At 48.4% G+C, this 24,668-nt stretch overlaps 1 protein-coding gene across 5 annotated transcripts in view; it reads right to left on the reverse strand.

Moving 5' to 3' along the window:
- Window positions 1-220: 220 nt before the first annotated feature.
- Window positions 221-24,668, reverse strand: part of RPAP3 (RNA polymerase II associated protein 3) — a 38,909-nt gene continuing 14,461 nt past the window's right edge. For all 5 annotated transcript variants that reach the window (XM_062195125.1, XM_062195124.1, XM_062195126.1 and 2 more), the window contains 12 exons: window positions 22,610-22,731; window positions 21,290-21,360; window positions 18,701-18,823; window positions 17,677-17,804; window positions 13,942-14,063; window positions 13,449-13,519; window positions 13,243-13,344; window positions 7,474-7,712; window positions 5,906-6,092; window positions 5,111-5,208; window positions 2,207-2,307; window positions 221-518 (listed from right to left, as the gene is read on the reverse strand). In XM_062195125.1, coding sequence (XP_062051109.1) covers window positions 433-518; window positions 2,207-2,307; window positions 5,111-5,208; window positions 5,906-6,092; window positions 7,474-7,712; window positions 13,243-13,344; window positions 13,449-13,519; window positions 13,942-14,063; window positions 17,677-17,804; window positions 18,701-18,823; window positions 21,290-21,360; window positions 22,610-22,731 — 1,450 coding nt within the window. In that variant the 3' untranslated portion in view covers window positions 221-432. The remainder of the gene's footprint in view (window positions 519-2,206; window positions 2,308-5,110; window positions 5,209-5,905; window positions 6,093-7,473; window positions 7,713-13,242; window positions 13,345-13,448; window positions 13,520-13,941; window positions 14,064-17,676; window positions 17,805-18,700; window positions 18,824-21,289; window positions 21,361-22,609; window positions 22,732-24,668) is intronic.

Consider the following 24,668-nt stretch of genomic DNA (forward strand, 5'->3'; position numbering starts at 1 on the left):
AACAGCACAGGCCCCACAAGCAGAGACGCTCGTCAAGTCAAAAGCTCTACAAGGAAACCCTCGCCACCTGCCTCACTCCTACTGTAGAAGACAACCTCGCTCACCTGCCCAAAAGCAGCCTGGTCACGTGGCCAGACACGCCATAAATAAAAGATAACAGAACATTTGTGGGGCGCAGGGAAATGTACGTAAAATGACTGACAGAACACTGATCCTTATAAATATACTTCATTGCATACATTTTTATTTTCAGAACAAAACATATAAATAGTTCATCTGAATAATACATTTCTCACAAGTTAAATCACAATGCACACTATGGTTAATCAGCTTATCTCCAAAAACAGTCCTTTCTGGTTTATTTCCTTAAAAAGCAAAACACTTTATTTTCAGTAGAAAAATGTACATTAAATTCACTCCAGCAAAGGGAGCTCAGCTGCCGTATCTCTTCCTGAGGTCCTCAAGGGAGCTGCCCCCCAGCCCTGCTCCGTCCACGTGACTGAGCAACGCACTCACAGCTGAAAGAGAAAGCAGATCCTCCACTCGGGTCTCGTCCTATAGGGAGCCACCCGGCCACCAAACCACGTCATCCTGCAGGGAGCCACCCGGCCACCAAACCACGTCGTCCTGCAGGGAGCCACCCGGCCACCAAACCACGTCGTCCTACAGGGAGCCACCCGGCCACCAAACCACGTCGTCCTACAGGGAGCCACCCGGCCACCAAACCACGTCGTCCACACATGCTCACCACATCTCCCGCGGGGCCTCCCACCGCACAGCCCCAAGGACCTGACCTGGACAGACACTGTCCTCCAGGAGGCAAGTGAGCACTGCTGGAAATTCACAGTGAGCACAGCGGCCACAAAGCCAGCGCTCCTACTGCGGAGTGCTGGGGGCATGCTGGGCAGGGTGGGCGGCGAGGAGGGACCAAACACACAAGTTCCAAGGGGACAAACACGAAGTTCCCAGCACAGAGCCCACGGCAGCGCTGCAATAGCAGGGGGTGGGGGGCATGTCTGAGGGCTTCAGGGGACGTCCCGGGGAACTGAGGCAGCAGCAGCCTCCTAGCTGAAAGCCTCACTATAAAGCCGTGTGTCTGCAGTGACACGTCCAGCTAAGGACGAGGGCCCGCCCGCTCAGGGTCCCCACCAGAAAGAAAATGAGACCCACGAGGTTTGCTTTCTGCCGACTGCTACTCTAAAAAGCTGGCTCTCTCGAGTCAACGACTCCTCAAAGTCCAGAGCAGCCCGAAACACTGGCTGACTTCACACTTCCTAAAGCTGACTCCTGCAGCCAAACACAGCAGCTGCCCACCCCAGACCCCAGAGCCAGCTCCCTGCTTGCAGTTCCCGCCGCCTGGCCAGGCTCCCTCCTCCTCAGAGCCTCTGCCCCGTGGGCCTCAGCTGAAAACCCCCATCCCCAGCCCTCCTTCACCTAGCCAACCACTCCAGTGCTCCGAGAATCCAGCTGGAACCAAACAAACGCAAGGAGATCACCTCCCACCGGGGAGCAGACGCCCGTGGACCGGCCCACGCAGGGCCCATGAGGGCAGGAGCCCCTGCGCCACTGACCATTCTCCACAGGAGAGCCCAGGCTGCCTGGGTCATCAGGGTCCAGCTTTCTACCTGTGCGACCCGCGTCACCTCTGCTGTGCCTCAGCTTCCTCTTTCATACAACACAGAGGACGCTCGCACCCGCACCTCCTGATGCAGTCAGGACTGAAAACTACAGCTGTGCTGTGCTGGCACAGCAGGTTAAGCCACTGCCTGAATGCCAGCATCCGCCACCAGCAATGGTTCAAGTCCTGGCTGCTCCAGTTCCAATGCAGCTCCCTGCTGGTGCTCCTGGGAAAGCAGAAGATGGCCCAAGTACGTGGCCCCTGCCACCCATGTGAGGGACCCAGAGGAAGCTCCTGTCTCCTCCTAGCTCTGGCCTGGCCCACCCTGGCCACTGCTGCCAATGCCGAGAGAACCACTGCATGGAAGACCTCTTTCTGTCTGTCTCTCCTCTAGAACTCTTTCAAATAAATCCCTAAAAAAATAATTAAATAAAAATTTTATTGTGCTTAACTGTAACTCCATTTAATTAACTTAATTATAATTGCTATCTAATTACACTAACGTTTTCTATTTGCTATAATTTCATGAATGAATAAAGGAATACACCAGAACAGACAGACATGAACAAGCTTCTTCCTAGAACTTACTCCTTTTTTCTGGTTCTGACATAAACATCACAGCCATTTCAAACCTTTTCAGTTCAGAAAGTCTCAGCAGGATTTCAAAGATGAGTGATGGCTCCTCCTTCCTGAAACGATTCAATTAAAAAACAAGTGCTCAGTTACGAGTAGCTCACTTGGTTCAACTCACTAACACAGTACTTCCAATCGTATGGAAACCAGGAAGGGCTTTCCTTCTTCCCTGGATAAGGTCTCCATGTAGGCAACAAAGAGATCCAACACTGAGTCCAGTCCGTGAGGACCTTGACACTCAGTGTAGACGGTGAGGATCCTTACACTCAGTGTAGACAATGAGGACCCTGACACTCAGACAATGAGAACTCTGACACTCGGGGTGCACGGTGAGGACCCTGACACTCGGTGTAGACGGTGAGGATCCTTACACTCAGTGTAGACAATGAGGACCCTGACACTCAGACAATGAGAACGCTGACACTCGGGGTGCACAGTGAGGACCCTGACATTCGGTGTAGACGGTGAGGACCCTGACACTCAGCATAGACAATGAGGACCCTGACACTCAGACAATGAGAACTCTGACACTCAGGGTGCACGGTGAGGACCCTGACACTCGTGTAGACGGTGAGGATCCTTACACTCAGTGTAGACAATGAGGACCCTGACACTCAGACAATGAGAACTCTGACACTCGGTGTGCACGGTGAGGACCCTGACACTCGGTGTAGACGGTGAGGATCCTTACACTCAGTGTAGACAATGAGGACCCTGACACTCAGACAATGAGAACTCTGACACTCGGGGTGCACGGTGAGGACCCTGACACTCGGTGTAGACGGTGAGGATCCTTACACTCAGTGTAGACAATGAGGACCCTGACACTCAGACAATGAGAACTCTGACACTCAGTGTGCACGGTGAGGACCCTGACACTCGGTGTAGACGGTGAGGATCCTTACACTCAGTGTAGACAATGAGGACCCTGACACTCAGACAATGAGAACTCTGACACTCGGGTGCACGGTGAGGACCCTGACACTCGTGTAGATGGTGAGGATCCTTACACTCAGTGTAGACAATGAGGACCCTGACACTTAGACAATGAGAACTCTGACACTCGGGGTGCACAGTGAAGACCCTGACACTCGGTGTAGACGGTGAGGACCCTGACACTCAGTGTAGACAATGAGGACCCTGACACTCAGACAATGAGAACTCTGACACTCGGGGTGCACGGTGAGGACCCTGACACTCGGTGTAGACGGTGAGGATCCTTACACTCAGTGTAGACAATGAGGACCCTGACACTCAGACAATGAGAACTCTGACACTCGGGGTGCACGGTGAGGACCCTGACACTCGGTGTAGACGGTGAGGATCCTTACACTCAGTGTAGACAATGAGGACCCTGACACTCAGGGTACACGGTGAGGACCCTGACACTCGTGTAGACGGTGAGGATCCTTACACTCAGTGTAGACAATGAGGACACTGACACTCAGACAATGAGAACTCTGACACTCGGGGTGCACGGTGAGGACCCTGACACTCGTGTAGACGGTGAGGATCCTTACACTCAGTGTAGACAATGAGGACCCTGACACTCAGACAATGAGAACTCTGACACTCGGGGTGCACGGTGAGGACCCTGACACTCGGTGTAGACGGTGAGGATCCTTACACTCAGTGTACACAGTGAGGACCCTCACACTCAGACAATGAGAACTCTGACACTTGGGGTGCACGGTGAGGACCCTGACACTCGGTGTAGACGGTGAGGATCCTTACACTCAGTGTACACAGTGAGGACCCTCACACTCAGACAATGAGAACTCTGACACTTGGGGTGCACGGTGAGGACCCTGAAACTCGGTGTAGACGGTGAGGACCCTGACACTCAGTGTAGACAATGAGGACCCTGACACTCAGACAATGAGAACTCTGACACTCGGGGTGCATGATGAGGACCCTGACACTCGGTGTAGACGGTGAGGATCCTTATACTCAGTGTAGACAATGAGGACCCTGACACTCAGACAATGAGAACTCTGACACTCGGGGTGCACGGTGAGGACCCTGATATTCGGTGTAGACGGTGAGGACCCTGATACTCAGACAATGAGAACTCTAACAATCGGGGTGCACGGTGAGGACCCTGACACTCGTGTAGACGGTGAGGATCCTTACACTCAGTGTAGACAATGAGGACCCTGACACTCAGACAATGAGAACTCTGACACTCAGTGTGCACGGTGAGGACCCTGACACTCGGTGTAGACGGTGAGGATCCTTACACTCAGTGTAGACAATGAGGACCCTGACACTCAGACAATGAGAACTCTGACACTCGGGTGCACGGTGAGGACCCTGACATTCGGTGTAGACGGTGAGGATCCTGACACTCAGTGTAGACAATGAGGACCCTGACACTCAGACAATGAGAACTCTGACACTCGGGTGCACGGTGAGGACCCTGACACTCGTGTAGATGGTGAGGATCCTTACACTCAGTGTAGACAATGAGGACCCTGACACTCAGACAATGAGAACTCTGACACTCGGGGTGCACAGTGAAGACCCTGACACTCGGTGTAGACGGTGAGGATCCTTACACTCGGTGTACACAGTGAGGACCCTGACACTTGGTGTCAGTTTCCTAACTCCATGGCACCACAGTAGAAAATTCCACACCATAAAGCCTGTCTCATGCACAGAATTACTAAAAATACTACATAAAGTTACCTTCAGGCTATGTGTGACACAGCAATGAACCCTGTGCTCACGTTCTAGTCCCACCCCCACCAGATCTCACTGCACATATACCAGCAGCCCCAAGCTCACAACCCAAAACACACTGGTCCTAAGCATTTCACAAGGGACCCTCAACCTGGGAAACTACAAAAGTCAACTTACTCAATATAAAAGTCATGCAGAATCTTCACGATTTGGTTGAACACATCTGGTTCTAGATTCTTTTGAAACAGCTTAGGGTACAGGGATGGCTCAATTTGCTTGGGAAAAATATAAAAGAGTTAGAAAACTAAATGATGGCAACATTCACGCACACAATTACACAAATGCTGAGGTAAAACAGAGAAGAGTTAACCTCGACACCCCAGCACCACTAAAACGCACCAGCAATGGGAGGCCACTCCAGGGAGGCGGACAGACACCCCCTGCCCTCTCAGGGAAGAGAGACTACCCCCTGATCAGGACTTGTGAGAGCTTCTGGAAGCAATGAATACAACTAGAGACTTGAACACACGGAATCACACAAGAAGACGCATTTGAAGGGCCGGGTACTTCGCAATCTTGAGGCGGTGTTGCTGTCATTAACTGGGCACGACTACGCTAGACCACTGTTTCCTGAATGTCTTCAGATCAGACTCCCCAAGGGCAAAACCAGCTCATATTCAGGAGGACGACGGCCATGCACTGCGAGTGCCATGCAGCACGGGACAGCACTTGCTGTGTTTCAACTTCCTGTCTGCATCTCCAACGGCAAGAGCTGAACTCAAGTGATGGCAGATGAAATCAGATTCAGCTACTTTAGAGTGTAGAATTAACACAGAGCCTGTTGCCAAGGAGTGTCAAGGTGTCCACAGGCGCTGGGCAAGGGGTGAAGGCAGCTGCACAACCCCCACACAGAGATTCTGCAGTGACTAAGCAGCCGCCACCTTTCCATGACAACAGTGCTCCCTCTCTTACCTTCAAGTACTGGTACAACACATCCGGACAACTTCGTAGTCGCCTGAAATCGGATTCGAGCTGGAAGGAGTTTGCAGGAACCGGAGGGAGCGCTGCCGTGGCCAGGTGAGGAGGCGCCAGTCCCACCCCTGCAGCCGACTTCTCTGGGGGAGAATGCCACACGCCCTGCCTCTGCCTGGCCTGGGGGCTGCAACAGTTCATAGGCATCAGCCATTGGAGAAGAGCCAGTCAGAGCCGAACAAAGGGAACGTCAGCAGAGGCGTTTAACTGCTCACTATTTAACTACTGCGCATCTACTTGTATCCTGAAAGGACTAAATCCTTTTGGCTGACATTGCTGACAAAACAGATCATGTCCTTATTGGCCAAGGGTGAGCATTCTCACTGTGGGGTGACGAGCAAGGCCATCTTTGGGGTACATCGCCCCACATGCTGCAGCCCGCACTGCACAGGCCCACAAGCCCGCCTTTCAGAAATCTGAATCACCACAGTTTTGAGATACTCCCTGAAAGAAGAAACACTTCTTACTTAAACAAAAAGACTGCCTAGTTTCCGTCTTCTCACATGCATCTATCACGATATAAAACTACTTCTGAAGTCAAAGTCTAAAAACCAAAACACCAAACAGGTTTGATGGGTGGCACTGTAATATAGGAATACAATTTCAAATTTAAATATAAACCTACTCATCTATATCTTCTAATTTATCATCACTAATGAAAACAGAGACTACCATTTCAAATTCTCAACAGTGAAACATTTATGTTGAAGCTCTAGAAGAGAATCAACAAAATCAATTTATTCACTTTCTCCTCATCTCTAAGGTCCGCCCACAGTAAACCAGAGCGGGAAGGGAACCTGAGCAGGGCAGCTCACACAGAAGGTGAAGAGTCAGTGATGGGTCCTTCTGCTTAGCCTGATGTCGTGCAATACCACACCCACTCACACCGCAACAGCCACTCACTGCATCACTCACACAGCCATCCGTCCACTCACTGCAGGCCCAGTGTCACCCCAGAACTCACACAGCAACATGGCCACCCACTACAGGCCCCGGTGTCACCACAACACTCACAAAGTGACACAGCCACTCACTGCACCACTCACACTGCAACACATCCACCCACTGCAGGCCCCAGTGTCACCCCACCACTCACACAGCAACATGGCCACCCACTGCAGGCCCCAGTGTCACCACAACACTCACAAAGTGACACAGCCACTCACTGCACCACTCACACTGCAACACATCCACCCACTGCAGGCCCCAGTGTCACCCCACCACTCACACAGCAACATGGCCACCCACTGCAGGCCCCAGTGTCACCACAACACTCACAAAGTGACACAGTCACTCACTGCACCACTCACACTGCAACACATCCACCCACTGCAGGCCCCAGTGTCACCCCACCACTCACACAGCAACATGGCCACCCACTGCAGGTTCCAGTGTCACCTCACTCATACGATGGCACAGCCACTCGCTGAGGGCCCCAGTGTCACCACACCACTCACACAGTGACACATCCACTCACCACACCATCACACAGCGGCACGGCCACTCACTGTGAGCCCGAGGTGTCGCTTGCTTCTTCGATTTTCAACACTTTTGCTCTTGGAGTGTCACTGGTGGGCAAAGCACCATCCTGGCTTGAATTCTTCTTACTTGCTATGCCCGGGACAGCTGCTGTGTGTGCCACGCTGACGGGAGCCCCCTGAGGGGTGGCGGTGGCTGTGCTGTCTGCCTCTTGGAGCAGGTCTACCACGTGTCCAGTTTCCTCAATCACAACCTTCCTGAGTGGTTTCTAGATCAATCAGAATCAATTCTTTAATCAGCGCACTGAAGGGCCACAGTAAAGGCTACAGCGCTACGAAAGCTGACACACTTATAACAAATCCAACACAGTGTCGGACAGATGAGGAACGACACCGTGTGAGACGCAGGTGTCTGGGGAAAGATGCGCAGGTAAAAGAAGTCACCAGGCACGGGTGAAAGAACCAATGCTGAGGAAACACAGGCAGGAAGGCGGAGCTGCCTTAGGGAAGGCTTCACGGACAGCTCACGGCTCAGCAAGCAGCAGGGGAGAGCGGGGAGGCTACTCGTCCACAGCTCAGAGTGACCCGTGTGCTTGTCACGCACTTTGCATTCACTCAGACACCCAAACCACCGTAAGCAGAGTAGGACACGGGCAAGAGCCCACTCCACACTGCAGGGCTGGGCTCCTGACTCCAGCGCCCTGCTCATGCAGACACTGGGAGGCAGCAGCAAGGGCTCAAGTGACTGCATTCCTGCCACCCACATGGGAGACTGGGATTCAGTTCAAGGCTTCCAGGTAAAGCTCTGGCCAAGTCCCAGCCCTGACTGTTGTAGGCATCTGGGGAGTGCATCAGCAGATGGGAGCTCCATCTGTCTGTCTCTCCCCCTCTCCTCTGAAAATAAATTAATTAATTTTAATTTTTTAAAGACTTATTTATTTATTTATTTCAAAGGCAGAAATAGAGAGGAGAGAAAGAGGTCTTCCATCTGCTGGTTCACTCCCCAGAGGGCCGCAACAGCCAGAGCTGGGCCAAACTGAAGCCAGGAGCCAGGAGCTTCTTCTGGATCTCCCACATGGGTGCAGGGGCTGCTTTCCCAGGCACATTAGCAAGGAGCTACACTGGAAGTGTAGCAGGCAGGACTTGAACCGGCGCCCATCGGGAGGCTTCAAAAGCCTTACAAAAAGCAGCTCAATAAAAGCATCCCAAGGTTACAGATTTGTCACACAATATTCACATTACTAAGACATTATTATAATAGGTTTTCAATTTAATTAAATGGCATTATCAGTTAACTTTGATCACTGTGTCAACCTAACCTGCTTTTAGTATATTTAGAGAATGCTCTTAGGTTTTATTTTTTAAATTAATCTATTTGGGGCTGGCGCTGTGGTGTAGAAGGTGAAGCCTCCCATATGGGCACCAGTTCAAGTCCTGGCTGCTGTACTTCCAATCTAGCTCTTCGTAAATGCGCCTGGGAAAGCAGCAGAGGATGGCCCAAATACTTGGGCCCCCACACCCATATGGGAGATCCAAAAGAAGCTCCTGGCTCCTGGCTTCAGATCAGTGTTTACATTCAGCACTCTCTTTTGTGTAATAAAATCTAACAGCATTCTTCACTACCATCATCTTAGCGAACACACAGAAGTACACCAAGGAACGACTGTCCCACCAGGGGTACGGAAGACGAAACAGGTAAGACAAACGCTTTCATAAATGTGCAAACATCAATAGCAGCTACAGAAGAACAGAAAAAGGAAGTTCATATTCTCTAGTGTCCTCTATGTTTGAAATTTGATTTTTAAAAACAGTTATTTATTTATTTCAAAGAGTTACAGAGACAGAGGAGAGATAGAGAGAGATCTTTCACCTGCTGGTTCATTCCCCAAATTGCCATGGTTGGGTCTGGGTCAGGCCAAAGCCAGAAGCCACGAATTCCAGCCAGGTCTCCATTTGGGTGGCATGGGCCCAAGTACTTGGGTCATACTCTGCCACATCCCCAGGCTCATTAACATGGAGATGGATGGAAAGTGGAGCTTCTGGGACTCAAAGTGGCACTCACATAGGACGCTGGCATCACAGTGGTAGCTCACCCCACTGTGCCACAGCACCAGGCCCTGACATTTGATTTTTACCTTTACTCTCTATGCTGTTTGTTCCAACTGTATAAATTGTACATCAAAAAGTTATAAAAATGAAATTTTTGATGCACATATTAAATTCAGTATTAAAAACAGACATCTATTAACACAGCTAGGGCCAGACTTAACAGCAATTTTAAGCAGCTTTGTAGGAGAATCCTGTAAGCAGTTGTATTTTAAAGAAAAGTCAATAAGGTGAAGATCTTTGCTTTGCTGGGAACTAAATCAGCAACAGTTTTGCACCCAGATATAGGCCAAGCATAGCCATGTGTTAGTGTAAAAGCCAGACGATTTCTGACAAACACTGATAAGAATTAAAACAATGTGGTGGCCGGCGCCGTGGCTTCAGGCTAATCCTCCGCCTAGCAGCACCGGCACACCGGGTTCTAGTCCTGGTCGGGGCGCCGGATTCTGTCCCGGTTGCCCCTCTTCCAGGCCAGCTCTCTGCTGTGGCCTGGGAGTGAAGTGCAGGATGGCCCAAATGCTTGGGCCCTGCACCTCATGGGAGACCAGGAGAAGCACCTGGCTCCTGCCTTCGCATCAGCGTAGTGCACCGGCCACAGCGTGGTGGCCATTGAGGGGTGAGCCAACAGAAGGAAGACCTTTCTGTCTCTCTCACTGTCCACTCTGCCTGTCAAAAAATAAAAAAACAAAAAAACCCAATGTGGTCCCATCTTAGACCAAATCCCTGGTCTGGGTCCCATTTGGTGCTGCAGGTAAGATGTCGCCTGGGGCGCCCACATCCCCTGCCAGAGCACCTGGTTTCAAGGCCTGGCTCCACATGTGCACCCCAGGAGGTAGCATGTGTTGGCTCGAGTACCTGGGCTCCTGGCTTCAGCATGACCTAAGCCCAGCCGTTGTAGGCATCTAGGGAATGAAATCAACAGATTGAAGCTCTCTCTCCCTCTCTTTTCAAATAAAGAGAAAATCTATGAGTAAACACGTTTCTAGAATTAAAACTGAATCTGCAATTGACAGCAGATGCGTTCAGAGGGTTATGAGAGTTGAGGGTGGCCAGGAGGGCTGAGGTTCCAGATGCTAACAGGCTGAGCCACCACCCACACCGCCACAGACAGGACTGAAGAAAACATCGAAGTTCAATTCATTCTCTCTTTAAAATCAAGAAAAGGAGCCAAGTGGAAAGGGGAAGTTTGTCCATAGGGAAAGTGGAAAGTAAATGAAACAAAATAGAGGGGCAGCACTGTGGTGCAGTGGGTTAACGCCCTGGCCTGGAGTGCTGGCATCCCATATGGGCGCTTGTTCGAGACCTGGATGTTCCACTTTCGATCCAGCTCTCTGCGGGCCTGGGAAAGCAGAAGATGGCCCAAGTCATTGGACCCCTGCACCCACTGGGAGACCCGGAAGAAGCTCCTGACTCCTGGCTTTGGATCGGCGCAGCTCCGGCTGTTGCGGCCAATTGGGGAGTGAACCAGCGGATGGAAGACCTCTCTCTTCCTCCCTCTCTCTGCCTCTCCTTTCTCTGTGTAACTCTGACATGCAAATAAATAAATCTTTAAAAAAAAAAAAAAGGAAACAAAATAGAAATAGAAACAAGATAGAACATGTGAGCAGAGACCGAGGGGTCAGCTGACGGGAGGACCTTGGCCTCCCTGCCGCCCTTTCCAGAGGTCCCAGCCCTCTCGGCACAGAGCAGCCTGGCCTGCCCCCAACCTGGGGAGCCCACTTCCCCAGTGCAGACGACCTCACAACCCAGAAGGAAGAGGAAATCCCTACAGCATTTTTGCGCATTCTTTCCTTTGATACAAACTAACCTGTGAGTTGCTCTCAATGTAAGGAGAAAACAGGAATCAGGTAACTCACTTGAGTTTCAGTTTACAACATGGGCCTGAAATCAAGTTTCAAAGGCTTTGTGCCTGGAGACCATGACAAAGACAAAGGGCAGTCTGTCCCCACCCGACTAGGATGCTAGTTCTGTGCTAGGTCACTACATACAGAGCTCACGTCTCAGAGGCCTTCTGTTCTGTCCTGAGAGGCACACTGCACCTTGCCACCCGCAACACAAACCAAGTCTCACAGTGAAAGCTGTGGGAGCTGCTCTGGGTATGGGACATCACACACAGCCGACTGGCACACACCATGTCTTTCTAAAGATGGACAGCAAGGCCTCACCAAGACTCTTTTAAACATGGAATTGATTTTTGTGAAGACCTCTTATGAGATGTAGAAGTTTAAATCTTATTTAACCAAACATTCAACCACTTTCACTAAAAAGAAGAGAAAAACAGCAAATGAGTACAACACAGGAAAAATGAATGAAATGTATGAAAGCAGCTAGATTTACAGCTGGCACATGTCACACATGACACCAATCTTATTCCAGGAAATCCAAGAGAACACTCGCACTCACAGTACACTGACCACTGAACGACCAGTCTTCTATCTGCTGCTACCTGAGCCACACACACAGCAAAACCAACCCTGCTGGCTGTGCTCCTGCTGGAGGGGACAAGACAGGGACACCACTCCTTCACTGTGGAACCCCTTCCTCCGCCACACACAGCGTCACACACAGCAGACTCCCTCAGGCAGGGAGAGCACTGTGATGGGGAGGGGCTGCAGGGAAAGTCCAAAGTTCCAACTTCCTGATCTGGCTATCGGCTGCACAGGTGCCCACTTGTAACTGTCCTTCAAATCTTACCCTGCCTGTGTACTCCTCTTAAGTGTTGCATAATTCATACACAGTACCATGTAACGTTAGAAAGAACCAGAGTCTCGTCATGTATCCGAATTTACCATAAATAAATTCAACCTCCAAGGTTCAGCAAAAACAAATCCTCATACTCACATTAGCAGCTCTTCCTGGCCTGCAACAAAGGAAAGAAACTGGCCTTCATGAGAAATGGCACGGCGCCCCAAACAACATGCAACATATATTTCTGAGGATAATTCAGTCTATACTGGATTTCTGCATTAAGTGTTGGTTTAGATGTAATCCCTTTTAAGATGCCAGGCTAGTGTAATACAAACCCAACCTCAGAAAAAATAGATATAGAAACATCTAGCTGCTACAAAATGTAAGCCCAATTCAAATTCCTTTGATATATGTAAAAACAGTTATACTTACAGGGTTAAAAACTTAACACTACCCCAGAACCACAAATATCTGATTTTGCCCTAACTTCACTTAATAAATACTCCTAGGAAGTGTTTTTTGAAGATTCAAACAATGGCCCTAAGGATAACTTTCAATCTTTTCTTTAAGAATGATTAATTGAGGGGCCGGTGCTGTGGCGTAGCAGGTTAACACCTGGCCTGAAGAGTCGGCATCCCATATGGGCGCCGGTTCAAGTCCTGGCTGCTCAACTTCTGATCCAGCTCTCTGCTATGGCCTGGGAAAGCAGTAGAAGATGGCCCAAGTCCTTGGGGCCCCGCACCCGCGTGGGAGACCCAGAAGAACCTCCTGGCTTCGGATAGGCGCAGTTCCAGCCATTGTGGCCAATTGGGGAGTGAACCAGCGGATGGAAGACCTCTCTCTCTGCCTCTCCTCTCTCTGTGTAACTCTGACCTTCGAATAAATAAATAAACAAATCTTTAAAATACAAAAAAAAAAGAATGATTAATTGAACAGTTTGTTTCTAATTCCATTAACAAAAACAGGTATTTAAAGGGCAATTATAAAATGAACAGCATCACTTACAGTGCATCCAGCCTGAGGCGGGTTCTCGGTGGGTTTTACTTCATTCTGTCTCTGTGTGGACTCAAGGAAGACCTCGTCCCAGAGCCCTTTCTCAATCAATTCCTTGGAAATAAATGTGAAATCACAGTGATCAAAACATCAAGTTAACTATGCAATAAAATAAAATGTTTCAGAAAATGTGAGCTTGAGGTGAAGAGAAACCTCACCTTTTTTATTTTGGAAAGTTCAGTCACTGCTTGCTTATTTCCAGGTTCCAGGAGTAAAACCGTTTCAAAATCTAAAGTGAATTATTTAAAAAATATGGTAATCTAGTCTGTAGATCTGTGATACATCTAGTCTGTAACCCCATTTTTATCTCAGGAGTTCACAGGGATCAAGTGCCCTGAGGGCTCCTCCAGCTGTCTTACACGAACCCTGTCCTCCAACCCACTCCACAGAGGTCCTTCTCCTGTCATTCCTGCCTTTGTCCTGCGTTTCTCCTTCTCATCTATAATTCAAACATCCCACAGATCGGCCCGAGTGCGCTGGGGCTACCAGAGACCCTCAGGCGCACTCTGCCAGCTGCATCCCATCAAGCCTACAGGTGATCATCAGAGCAAGCAAGCGCACCGCACTAAGCCGGGAAGCCCTGACCCACGGAACCACGGACAGCTGCGTGGCCACTCTGCGCCTCAGCCAAGTGCCACTGCCAAGTCCTACCTTGCCTGGCTTCACTCAGCTTCCCCAAAAGGCTCCTCGCAGTTCCTCTTCTGGCAAAAGCTTTGGAGTAGGAGCCGTCCAAAGCAATAGCGCGAGTGCAGTCTTCTTCAGCGTCTCTGTATCTATCAAACGGGACAGAACTGCCAGCTGGAAAATGTAGCTCACAGGAGACGTCTTACAAACTAAAAGCACGTAAAGCCACACTGCAGTCCCTCCATTTGAGTCTCCATTCCAGCCTCATTGAGCTTCCTGCTGATGCAAACCCTGGAAGGCAGCATGAGTGGGTTTCTGCCACCATGTAGGAGACACAAATTGGGTTTCTGGCATCAGTCCCCTGGCCATTTAGGAATTTGGGGAGTGAAGCAGGAGATGAGAACACTATCCTTCTTTCTACTAAATATTTCTGAATAATTTTAAAAAACATAGATGATGGGTACATAGGCTAAGAATACTATTTCCATGAAAGTTTGCAAAGTTTGCAAAAAAAAAAGTTTTTTTTAAGAATTTGCCAGGGCCGACATTGTGACATAGCAGATAAGGCTGCCGCCTGGGACACCTGCATCCCACATGGGTACCAGTTTGAGTCCCGACGGCTCCACTTCTAATCCAGCCCCCTGGTAATATGCCTGGGAAAGCCACACAAGATGGCCCAAGTGCTTGGGTCCCTGTACCCACATGGGAGACCCAGAAGAAGTTCCTGGGTCCCGACTTTGGTCACCTGGGGGATGAAGTGGATGGAAGATCTCTCCCTCTCTAATTCAAATAAATAAATGTTTAATAAAAAAAATTTTCCCATGAATACATTATCCCCAAGGCCTGCAGCAATATCCTCCCATCCTCCAAATGAGGCTTCATTTGAGCTAACTCAGAATTTCTAATTTTTTGTTTGTTTGTTTGTTTGGAAGGCAGAGAGACAGAAAGAAATCTTCCACCCACTGGTTCAGTACCCAGATTTCACAACAACGGAGGTTGGGCCAAGCTGAAGACAAGAGCCTGGAGCTCAATCTGGGTCCCCCGTGAGGGTGGCAAGGGCCATCCCCTGCTGCTCCCTAGGGTGTGAATCAGCAGGAAGCAGGAACTGGAGGTGGAGCTGGGACTTGAACTCAGGCACTCCAATATGCGATACTGGCGTCCCAAGCAGCATCGCAAATGCCACGCCACATGCCCACCCCGAAGTGACAATTTCCAAAGAACTCGCACACCTCTGATTTAACTCCCTTTTAGCACGAGAGGAAGCCTCTGTCTCTGTGTCACGCCCCACCTGCCTGACCACAGCACTCCCTCACCTCTGCCCCCTGCAGGATAGGGTCAGTCCCCGTGTGACACCAGCCTTCCTGCTCCCACGGCTGTGAACTTGCACTAGGACCCAGCTACTCCGACTTGGCTCCGTGTGAGTCCCACCCTGCACCCCAGCAGCAGCCTCCCAGCCTTCTCACAGGGGCGCTAACTAACAACTGGCAGTGTCCTCCTGGCCTCTCCTACCAGGCTTCAGGGTTCTCACAAATCTGTGCCCTTAACACTTCCAGAGCACTTGAGACATGTGAGCTCTGCAAAAGTAAATCAGAAAAACTTCCAAATACTAGAATGCAAAGAGAATTTAGGACAAATATATTTAAGAAGCCATTTTAGTCACATATTCAAAAGCAGGATCTACCGTACAGGTGAGGAAAATCCAACAATTATTCTAAAACCAGAAGTTTCCCTGCAACTTGCCATGAAAGATGACTTCTCTGACAAGACTCACGTGAAATCTTTAGATGCCACTTGTATAATCCCAGTGTAAACAGGGTTTAGAAAAGTCAGCTCTAAAAACACTTTTAGAGGTGGGAGGAAAAGGCAAATTAACCACCAGTGGGGACAGCACAGATGGCTGCACAGCAGCCCTGCCACGCTCCTCGGCTGGTCCCAACCAGCATCCTCGCCTCCCCCGGGCCCTGTGCTCCTCAGCCCCACCCAATGGCAGTAAATCAGGCTCTGATCTGGCTGCAGACTCGACCTCCCCCTGCTTCCCAGAAGTGGAACCCAATGCTAGTGGGCCCATTTCCTCCCCTTGTGTCTCACTCCGCATTGCATCCTCTCCAAGAATGGAACCCAGACTTGTTCTCTTCAAGGCCAAGAGTCCTATCCGTAACTTCCTGCTCATTTCTGAATATTTTATTACCTCTTCTTCAACACCTTCCAAAGCTAACCATCAGCCAAGCCACTACACACAGTCTGCAGCTCAGACAGTCCAACCCATAACTCAAGGATGTCTCACAGATGTGGTGTCACCTGCTAACACAGACCACCTCTGAATCCACGGCTCAAGATGACTTGGCTGACCTGACTGGGTGGATTTCCTCTTACTCCTTTATGGAACTCCACATGCTGGTAGACAGACTCTCAGCTTCCCACTGCTGGTCACTCTTGTCAGCTATTCTGGCACCCGGTTTGCAGGAACTCAAGCTCCAGGACAGCCACTGATGTTACGACTTACTCATGCTGGAAAGGCTGCTCTTTTTATGTTGCCCAGCTGATGCACATCCATGACAAGTGTCCACGTACTGGAGAAAACTTCAGATACAGAAATACACAAGTCATGGGGCCGGTGTTGTGGCGCAGTGGACTAAGCTGCTACCTGCAAAGCTTGCATTCTAAACGGCCACTCCTTTTAGTCCCTGCTGCTCCACTTCTGATCCAGCTCCTTGCAAAGACGCCTCGGAAAGCAGCATTAGATGGCCCACATGCTTGGGTCCCCACCACGATGTGGGAAACTCAGATGAAGCTCCTGGCTTTAACCTGGCCCAGCCCTGGCTGTTGCAGTCATTTAGGAAGCAAAATAGTGGACAGAAGAGCTCTCTCTCTCTTTCCTTCTCTATGTAACTCTGCCTTTCAAAGAAATCAATAAATAAATCTTTAAAAAAATACAAAAGTCATGATTCTTTTAAAGTGTATTTTGCTAACTTGTTCTATCAATGCAATTATCAACTACAGAGATAAAATTAATACAATAAACTAGATCTCTCAAATGTAGACATACTCCCTCCCCTACAAGAGTACACTATCTTGCAATTAGTCAAGCCTTATAATGCTTAAACCAATGCTTAATTCTTGACTTGGATAAATCAAAATTTTTATAAGCTAGAGAGATGTCATAACCTTGACTGAAAGTCAACAAAAGAATCTATCTGTAGTTGAGACTATCACCGCAATCAAGGTTAAATACACAACCACACTTTGCTTCTGTGAGGGCGGTTCCTAACCCGAGACCCACTGGGAAATCTAAAAATGTGGGCGAGAAACATCTTTCTCTTCACTCTGAATGAAATGTAGCTTGCTTTGTGCAGACAACGAACCACAGTAGTGAAAGCAGTTTCAGAAGGACAGCAGTCACCTGACCGCTGCGTGTCTGCCTGCGGCCGCATTATCTGACCAACTACTGATCGGCAAAGACGTGTTGCCACACTGGTGACCTCGGCATCTGCTGACGTCCCTTTCAAGCATCCCCTAGTCACACCTGCTTGGAGATCAACATGTGGAATGTGCGTCAAGGATCACCCCAAGTCTACTGGCCTTATTCAACCTCACTTCACATGTCTTCAAACAACGTTTTACTTTAACTTGCCTGTATCTTAAAACGCAGCTCCGCATTTTGTAGTGTCAATGAAAAAGCCAGCACATAACTCAGTACTAGCTAATGTGCCATTTTAGAGCATATGTTCTCAGTAAAAGCATCAACGCATAAGCAGCACTCACTTCTCTATCTTCAGGTAGGCCATGGCTCTGTTTGCAGGGAGAAGGGCATTCGTGCCATCTGCTGCCATCCCTTGGGTGTAGCATTCAATCGCCCTTTCATACTTCCCCTCTTTGAAAAATCCATTCCCCTATCATACGAGAGAACAGCATGGTGAAAATTTTAAAAAAGCAAAGATGTTAAATGACTTCAAACCTTAAACACTACAAGGACACCCATCAATACTAGATCAGCAACTTAAAGGCACAAAGGTAGCCCATGAGACATGGTTCAGACTTCACTAATCTAGGCTATCTGTTTACAGGTTCTTTTCAGGAATAAAATGTAAACTACTACTTTGCAGCATTCATTATCATCCTAGTAAACATTACATCAAGCTTAAATTTATAAACTCATTTTAATGAAGGCCCAAATATTATAATTTTTAGTTTCGTGAGTAGTTGTGAAAAGAACTTTACAACTGAAATAATTTTTGTGGATGGACAGAGTAGCATTGCACAGGCCTCCTTCAGTTACATCAACACACCTACATGAAAGATAAATTAAACTGTACTAGGACGTGCACACATTTCATCATTACATTTATTCAGAATCAGAGTCAGACATGGCATAACCAAAAATTCCGTAAGTACTGAATCAGGAACCCTGTGGGAGCTCAGAAGAGCTATAAATCCATTAAATTCACCCTCAGCGTAGTTTGTGCACAGAAACTTCCCTCAGAAACAGCGCAGTCCGAGTGCACTGAAGGACAGACTGTAATTCACTGCTGTGCCTAACACCCGTCTGCACACAAACATGCAAAATCTCCCGGCAGGAGTTTGCTTGCTAAGCCTAATGTTTCTATAGGCACGCTTTTTTAGAGACCCACATGACAGGTCATCAATCGCTCAAATTTTGAATTAGTTGGCTTCACAGGTTTCAATGTATTCAACTTCCAGTTCCTACTGAAGAAAAATGACAACAGAAACTTCTCTGATGACCAGCGATGAAAAGCAAAACAGACACCGTGTAAAGAGCTCAGGTTACCAGGTCCTTCTGCGCCATGGCCTGCTGCCGATTCTGTTCCTCCGTGGGCGTCCCCTCTCCCTCAGGTGACCTCCCCACCACGGCTGCTCCTGTGGGCTGTGAGCTTCCTCTGGACAATAAAGCCTAAGAGACAGCACCCGGCTTCAGCAAGCAGGTAAGGGCACGAGGCACACGCTATCTGCCTGATACTGAGATTTCTCCCACATTTCCAATTACTCACTGAACAACATTTCCACTCTAATTCAAAACCTTTCTACTTACTAAAGTAAAAAACAAAAACAAAAAATGAATAAAAACTTACTCTAGTTGAAATAAGTATCCACTAAAGATAGCTGCTCATTTATTTAGTCACCAAATATTTACTGAATTTCTACACACCCCAGGAGCTGTTTTCAAACACAGAAGTTAATCAAGATTTCATCACTGCGGGGCTGGCAATGTGGCATAACAGGTAAAGCTGCCACCTACAGTGCCGGCATCCCACATGGGTGCCGGTTTGAGTCTCAGATGCTCCACTTCTGATCCAGCTCTCTGCTATGGCCTGGGAAAGCAGTAGAAGATGGCCCAAGTTCTTGAGCACCTGTACCCGCGTGGGAGACCCGGAGGAGCCTCCTGGCTCCTAGCTTCAGACTGGCGCAGTTCCAGCCACTGTGGCCAACTGGGGAGTGAACCAGCAGATGGAAGACATCTCTCTCTCTCTCTACCTCTCCTTTTCTCTGTGTTTAACTCTTTCAAGTAAATAAATAAATCTTTAAAAAAAAAAAAAAGATTTCATCACTGAATTTCTCTCACATTAATGTCATTATTTGACCGAGGACAGAGACACAAGGATACACAACACTCTACAGCTCTCGAATGCAATCAAGTGTAACATTTAAAAGCAGATTTTCTCCAAATGCTGTCACTTTTTTCTGAATGCTTCATGATGGCAAAACAATTATAACTTTCACTCAAAGGCAAAGTGTAACTGCTCAGTATCATTAGACAACTGATTCTAAATGTAAGCCATAACTATTGTTGAAAAATTAATAATGTATATGTCAACATACAATCTATAAAGAAGAAGCAACTTAAAAAGTACAAAATCAAAGAAATATGCTCACTTTAGTATAGAAATCAGAATACAAGCTAGGAATGGAAAATCAGTGGGGTAAAGAAAAAGGAATTGTGGCGCAGCGAGTTAAAGCCCTGGCCTGAAGCACCAGCATCCCATATGGGCACCGGTTCTAATCCCGGCTGCTCCTCTTCCAATGCCGTTCTCTGCCATGGCCGGGGAAAGCAGTGGAGGATGGCTCAAGTCCTTGGGCCCCTGCACCCATGTGAGAGACCCAGAGGATGCTCCTGGCTCCTACCTTCAGATTGGCGCGGCTTCGGCCATTGCGGCCATCTGGGGAGTGAACCAGCAGATGGAAGACCTCTCTTTCTGTCTCTATCTTTCTCTGTAACTCTTCCAAATAAATAAAATAAACCTTCCCCAATTGGCTGCAACGGCCAAAGCCGTGCCGATCCAAAGCCAGGAGCCAGGAGTCTCTTCTGGGTCTTCCACATGGATGCAGGGGTCCAAGGACTTGAGCCATCTTCTGCTGTTCTCCCAGGCCACAGCAGAGAGCTGGATTGGAAGTGGAGCAGCTGGGACTCGAACTGGTGCCCACATGGGATGCCGGCACCGCAGGCAGCGGCTTTACCCACTACACCACAGCATTGGCTCCTCAGCCAATTTTTAAAATGAGGATCAGTTAAAGAACTTTAAATTATACTACCTCAACCCACAAATTCATGTAGTAGTACAACTAAAATTAGATCGTCTCTGTACTAAGAAATCTACTGCACAAACTATGCATAAGCTCTTACTTTGTCAAATAAAGGTTACATTAATGGGCTGGCGCTGTGGTATAGTGGGCAAAGCCACTGCCTGCAGTGCTGGCATTCCCTGTGGGTGCCAGTTCATGTGCCAGCTGCTCTATTTCCCATCCAGCTCTCTGCTATGGCCTGAGAAAGCAGTATAAGATGGCCCAAATGTGTGGGCCCCTGTACCTGCATGGGAGACCTAGAGGAAACTCCTGGCTCCTGGCTTTGGATCGCTCACCTCTGGCTGTGCCAATTGGGGGGTGAACCAGCAGGTACAAGACCTCCCGCCGGCGCCGTGGCTCAACAGGCTAATCCTCCGCCTTGCGGCGCCGGCACACCGGGTTCTAGTCCCGGTCGGGGCACCGGTCCTGTCCCGGTTGCCCCTCTTCCAGGCCAGCTCTCTGCTGTGGCCAGGGAGTGCAGTGGAGGATGGCTCAAGTGCTTGGGTCCTGCACCCCATGGGAGACCAGGAGAAGCACCTGGCTCCTGCCATCGGAACAGCGCGGTGCGCCGGCCGCAGCGCGCTACCGCGGCGGCCATTAGAGGGTGAACCAACGGCAAAGGAAGACCTTTCTCTCTGTCTCTCTCTCTCTCACTGTCCACTCTGCCTGTCAAAAAAAAAAAAAAAAAAAAAAAAAAAGACCTCCCTCTCTCTCTAATTCTTTCAAGTAAAAAAAAAAAAAAATCTTAAAAAAAAAAAAGTTAAAGATAAAATGCTTTCTGTAAATAACTACAACTTACCTGATTAATCTTCTGAAGTTCATTTGTTGCTTCAAAGTTATCTGGTTCCAATTCTAATACTTTTTCATAATCTAAGTAAAACAGAAGAGAAAGAATTCTTGAAAGAAATTTAAAAACTTACGTATGTACAATGATCCCTTCTGCAAGTGACTAACGGCAACTGTGCTAGAGCAAATGAAGGAGGAGCAGAGGACCACTGACAGCAGGCCACTGCCTTCTTCCCGCGCTGCCCGGGCAGACAAAGCAACCCAGGCAGGACACCTGCCCTCCTGGGCCCCACCTCAGAAGGCCAAGAAGCAGCAAAACCCAGCTAGATGTCAGCTTTTCTCACACCTCGTGCTTTATACTACATAAATCTATTTTAGGAAACAGTAGGACTAAGAATTTACAAATGAACAAAAACACCTTAGAGTTTTACTCAAGATACCTCCTGCCTCATGGTAGCCCACAAGACATTTTAACCTCTTTTACAGACGAAAAACCAGAGAAGACATTGGTCACACACAGGCACGAGGGGGGAGAAGCAGAATCAGGAGCACCCCATCCTGCCTCCCATCAAAAAGCTAAGGTCCAACCCATAGTACCAGCTGACTCCAGATCCTGGAGGCAACAGGTCACAGGTCAAGTGGGTGTGTCCCTGCCACCCATGTGGAACACCTGGACTGAGTTCCTACCTCCCAGCTTTGGCCCCCCAGCACCATCCATTACGGGCATGAACCAGAGAGGTTCATTTTCTTTTTCTTTCTTTCTCTCTCTCCCCCCATCTCAAATAAAAGTTTGTTTAAAAAAGCAGAGCTGCAGGCCAGCACTGTAATTTAGCAGGTAAAGCCGCCACCTGCAGTGCTGGCATCCCATATGGGCACCGGTTCGAGTCCTGGCTACTCCTCTTCTGATGCAGCTCTCTGCTGTGGCCTGGGAGGGCAGTGGAGAATGGCCCAGGTGCTTGGGCCCCTGAACCAGTGTGGGAGACCCAGAGGAGGCTCCTGACTCCTGGCTTCAGATCGGCTCAGTTCCGGCCGTTGCGGCCATCTGGGGAGTGAACCAGAAGATGGAAGACCTCTGTTTCTTTGCCTCTGCGTCTCTGTAACTCTGCCTTTCAAGTAAACAGATAAATCTCAAAAACAAAACAAAAACAAAGCTGAAGTCCCATTAGTTCTTTCTCAAAACTTTAAGATACCTCTTATATTGCAAAACTGAGGGGTTCAAATATTGCACGGAGATTTCTCCAAAGGTAGCAGCTGTGCCTGTGTAGTGCTCTGTAAGCAATCTGTAACTGTTAAATATTTTTTCAGATAATGAGGACCTGGAACACAGTAATACCTTTTTTGGCTTCCTCTAATTTTTGCAAAGCAGACCGAGCAGCGCCCCGCCTGGCGTACGCCTTTGCATAGCTTCGATTCAAGGCAATGGCTAAATTACAGTCAGACTCAGCAACCGCAAACCTGGAATTAAAAATTAAAACAAAGTTAGTAAAAACTTTTATTTCTTCAAAACTTCAAAATGTGCTTCTGAAACCCTCAAAAGAAGACTTGCTTCCAAACGAAGGTGTGCCTCCACCTCCTTTCTTTCAGTCAGCCTGAAAAAGCTGTAACTTAATGATGGAAGGCTAGAGCACAGGAATATTCCTTTGACACAGGAACAAGAACGGCCAACACCACCACCTTCTTGGTACTGCACTACTGGTCCTCGCCAATGTGGTTCCACAGAAAAACACCAAGTACACTGGAAACACAGACCAAATGATGGACTACACAGAAACTCAAAGCAGTGCTCAAAGTCATGAAGTTTAGCCAGGTGGCCGATTTCCTATGGGACAATAAACAACTCACAGTCCAGAGGCAGAAAACTGCCAGTGTGTGACAGATTCTGAAGTAGATGGAAGTGAGGCATCTCACACAACTCTGCACGAAGACACAGAACACAAAGTAACACTCTCCGAGATGATACACAAGTCTAAGGCAATTCTAATCAAAATCTCGACAGGATGTTTCAAAGAACTAGAGAAGGAAGATTCTAGAATTTCTACTGACGGGGCAAAGTCAAAGGATTCCCAGGACGTTCCCAAAGACACACAAGGAAGGAGGATCTGCCCGATACAGAGCAGCACAGCTTACTATAGAATCTACAAAGACCAAAGACGCAGGGATCAGCAACACAGAAAAAGCAAGAACAAAGAGGGAGACAGAGACCCTGAGACCCAGGTCATCGGCACCCAGGACCATGTGGTGCTGCAGACCCACCCCACAGACAGGCTGTTCCTGCTCAAACCAACCTGGAACCCTACTGCCTGCCTGCATGCAAAGACTTGCGTGTGAAAAGCAAGCCTTCAAAACTTTGGAAGAAAACAGGAAAGACTGATGAATGCAAACTATTAAGACATTTTTAAAGAGCTACTCTTTTTTAAAAAGCCAATAAGCTGAAATATATTAAAGTGAGAAGTTCTGTTTGGAAATACCCTATTTTTATAATGCCGTGTTTCCAATTCTAGATTTGAGATTACTGCCAATAAAAAAGAATTCTGTTTATCAAGAGTCCAAAAAGAAGGAGCCCTGTGGCACGCAGCGTAAAGCCACTGCACTGTCTGGTCCGAGTCCCAGCTATTCCGCACTTCTGACCCAGCTTCTGCTAACGCACCCGGGAGGCAGCAGATGATGCCTGAGTACCTGAGTTCCTGTCACCCACAGAGGAGACTTGGAAGGAATTTCTGGCTCCTGGCTTTCGCCTAATCCATCTCCCGCTACTATGGGCTTTTGGAAAGGGAACCAGCAGATGAAGAGCTCTGTCTCTCCATCTCTCTCTGTCACTCTTTCAATTAAATAAATCTTAAAAAAAAAAAAAAAGTAAGCTACAAATTGGCAGAGGATAGTGATTACAAATAAGTGCTAAAGGATTACTGTCCAGAATAAAGAACTCTTAAAATTCAATAGAAAAATTCAGCAGAAAAATGGCCAAAATACGCATTTCACAGGGAAAAAACCTAAGTGGTAAGTAAACATATAAAAAATGCTCAATCTCATTAATAATTGCAGAAATGCAAATGAAGACACAATAAGCAACCCATTTCACACACGTGAGGCTGAAAACATTCAAGTGTTGGAAGGGAATGGCACAGGCGTCCTGTGCACTGCTAACAAGCACACAGACTCACACAGCTGCTCACCAGCCCCTCAAGAGAGCCATCTGCACACCTCAGTCCAACACTAAGACAGCACATGGAACGTCCCAGCAGCACTGTCTGATCTGGGGAGGCAGGACAGAGGGAGGGCAGGGGCAAAGGGAGAAAGGAGCCAATGATTCAGACAAGGAGGATGAGTACACAGCACTGCATTCCTAAAAGGAAACTCTAGAGAGCAAAGGAAACAAGAGGATCTACAGCCAA

This window comes from Lepus europaeus, chromosome 6 (genome assembly GCF_033115175.1).
Source record: "Lepus europaeus isolate LE1 chromosome 6, mLepTim1.pri, whole genome shotgun sequence".
Taxonomy (NCBI): Eukaryota; Metazoa; Chordata; class Mammalia; order Lagomorpha; family Leporidae; genus Lepus; species Lepus europaeus.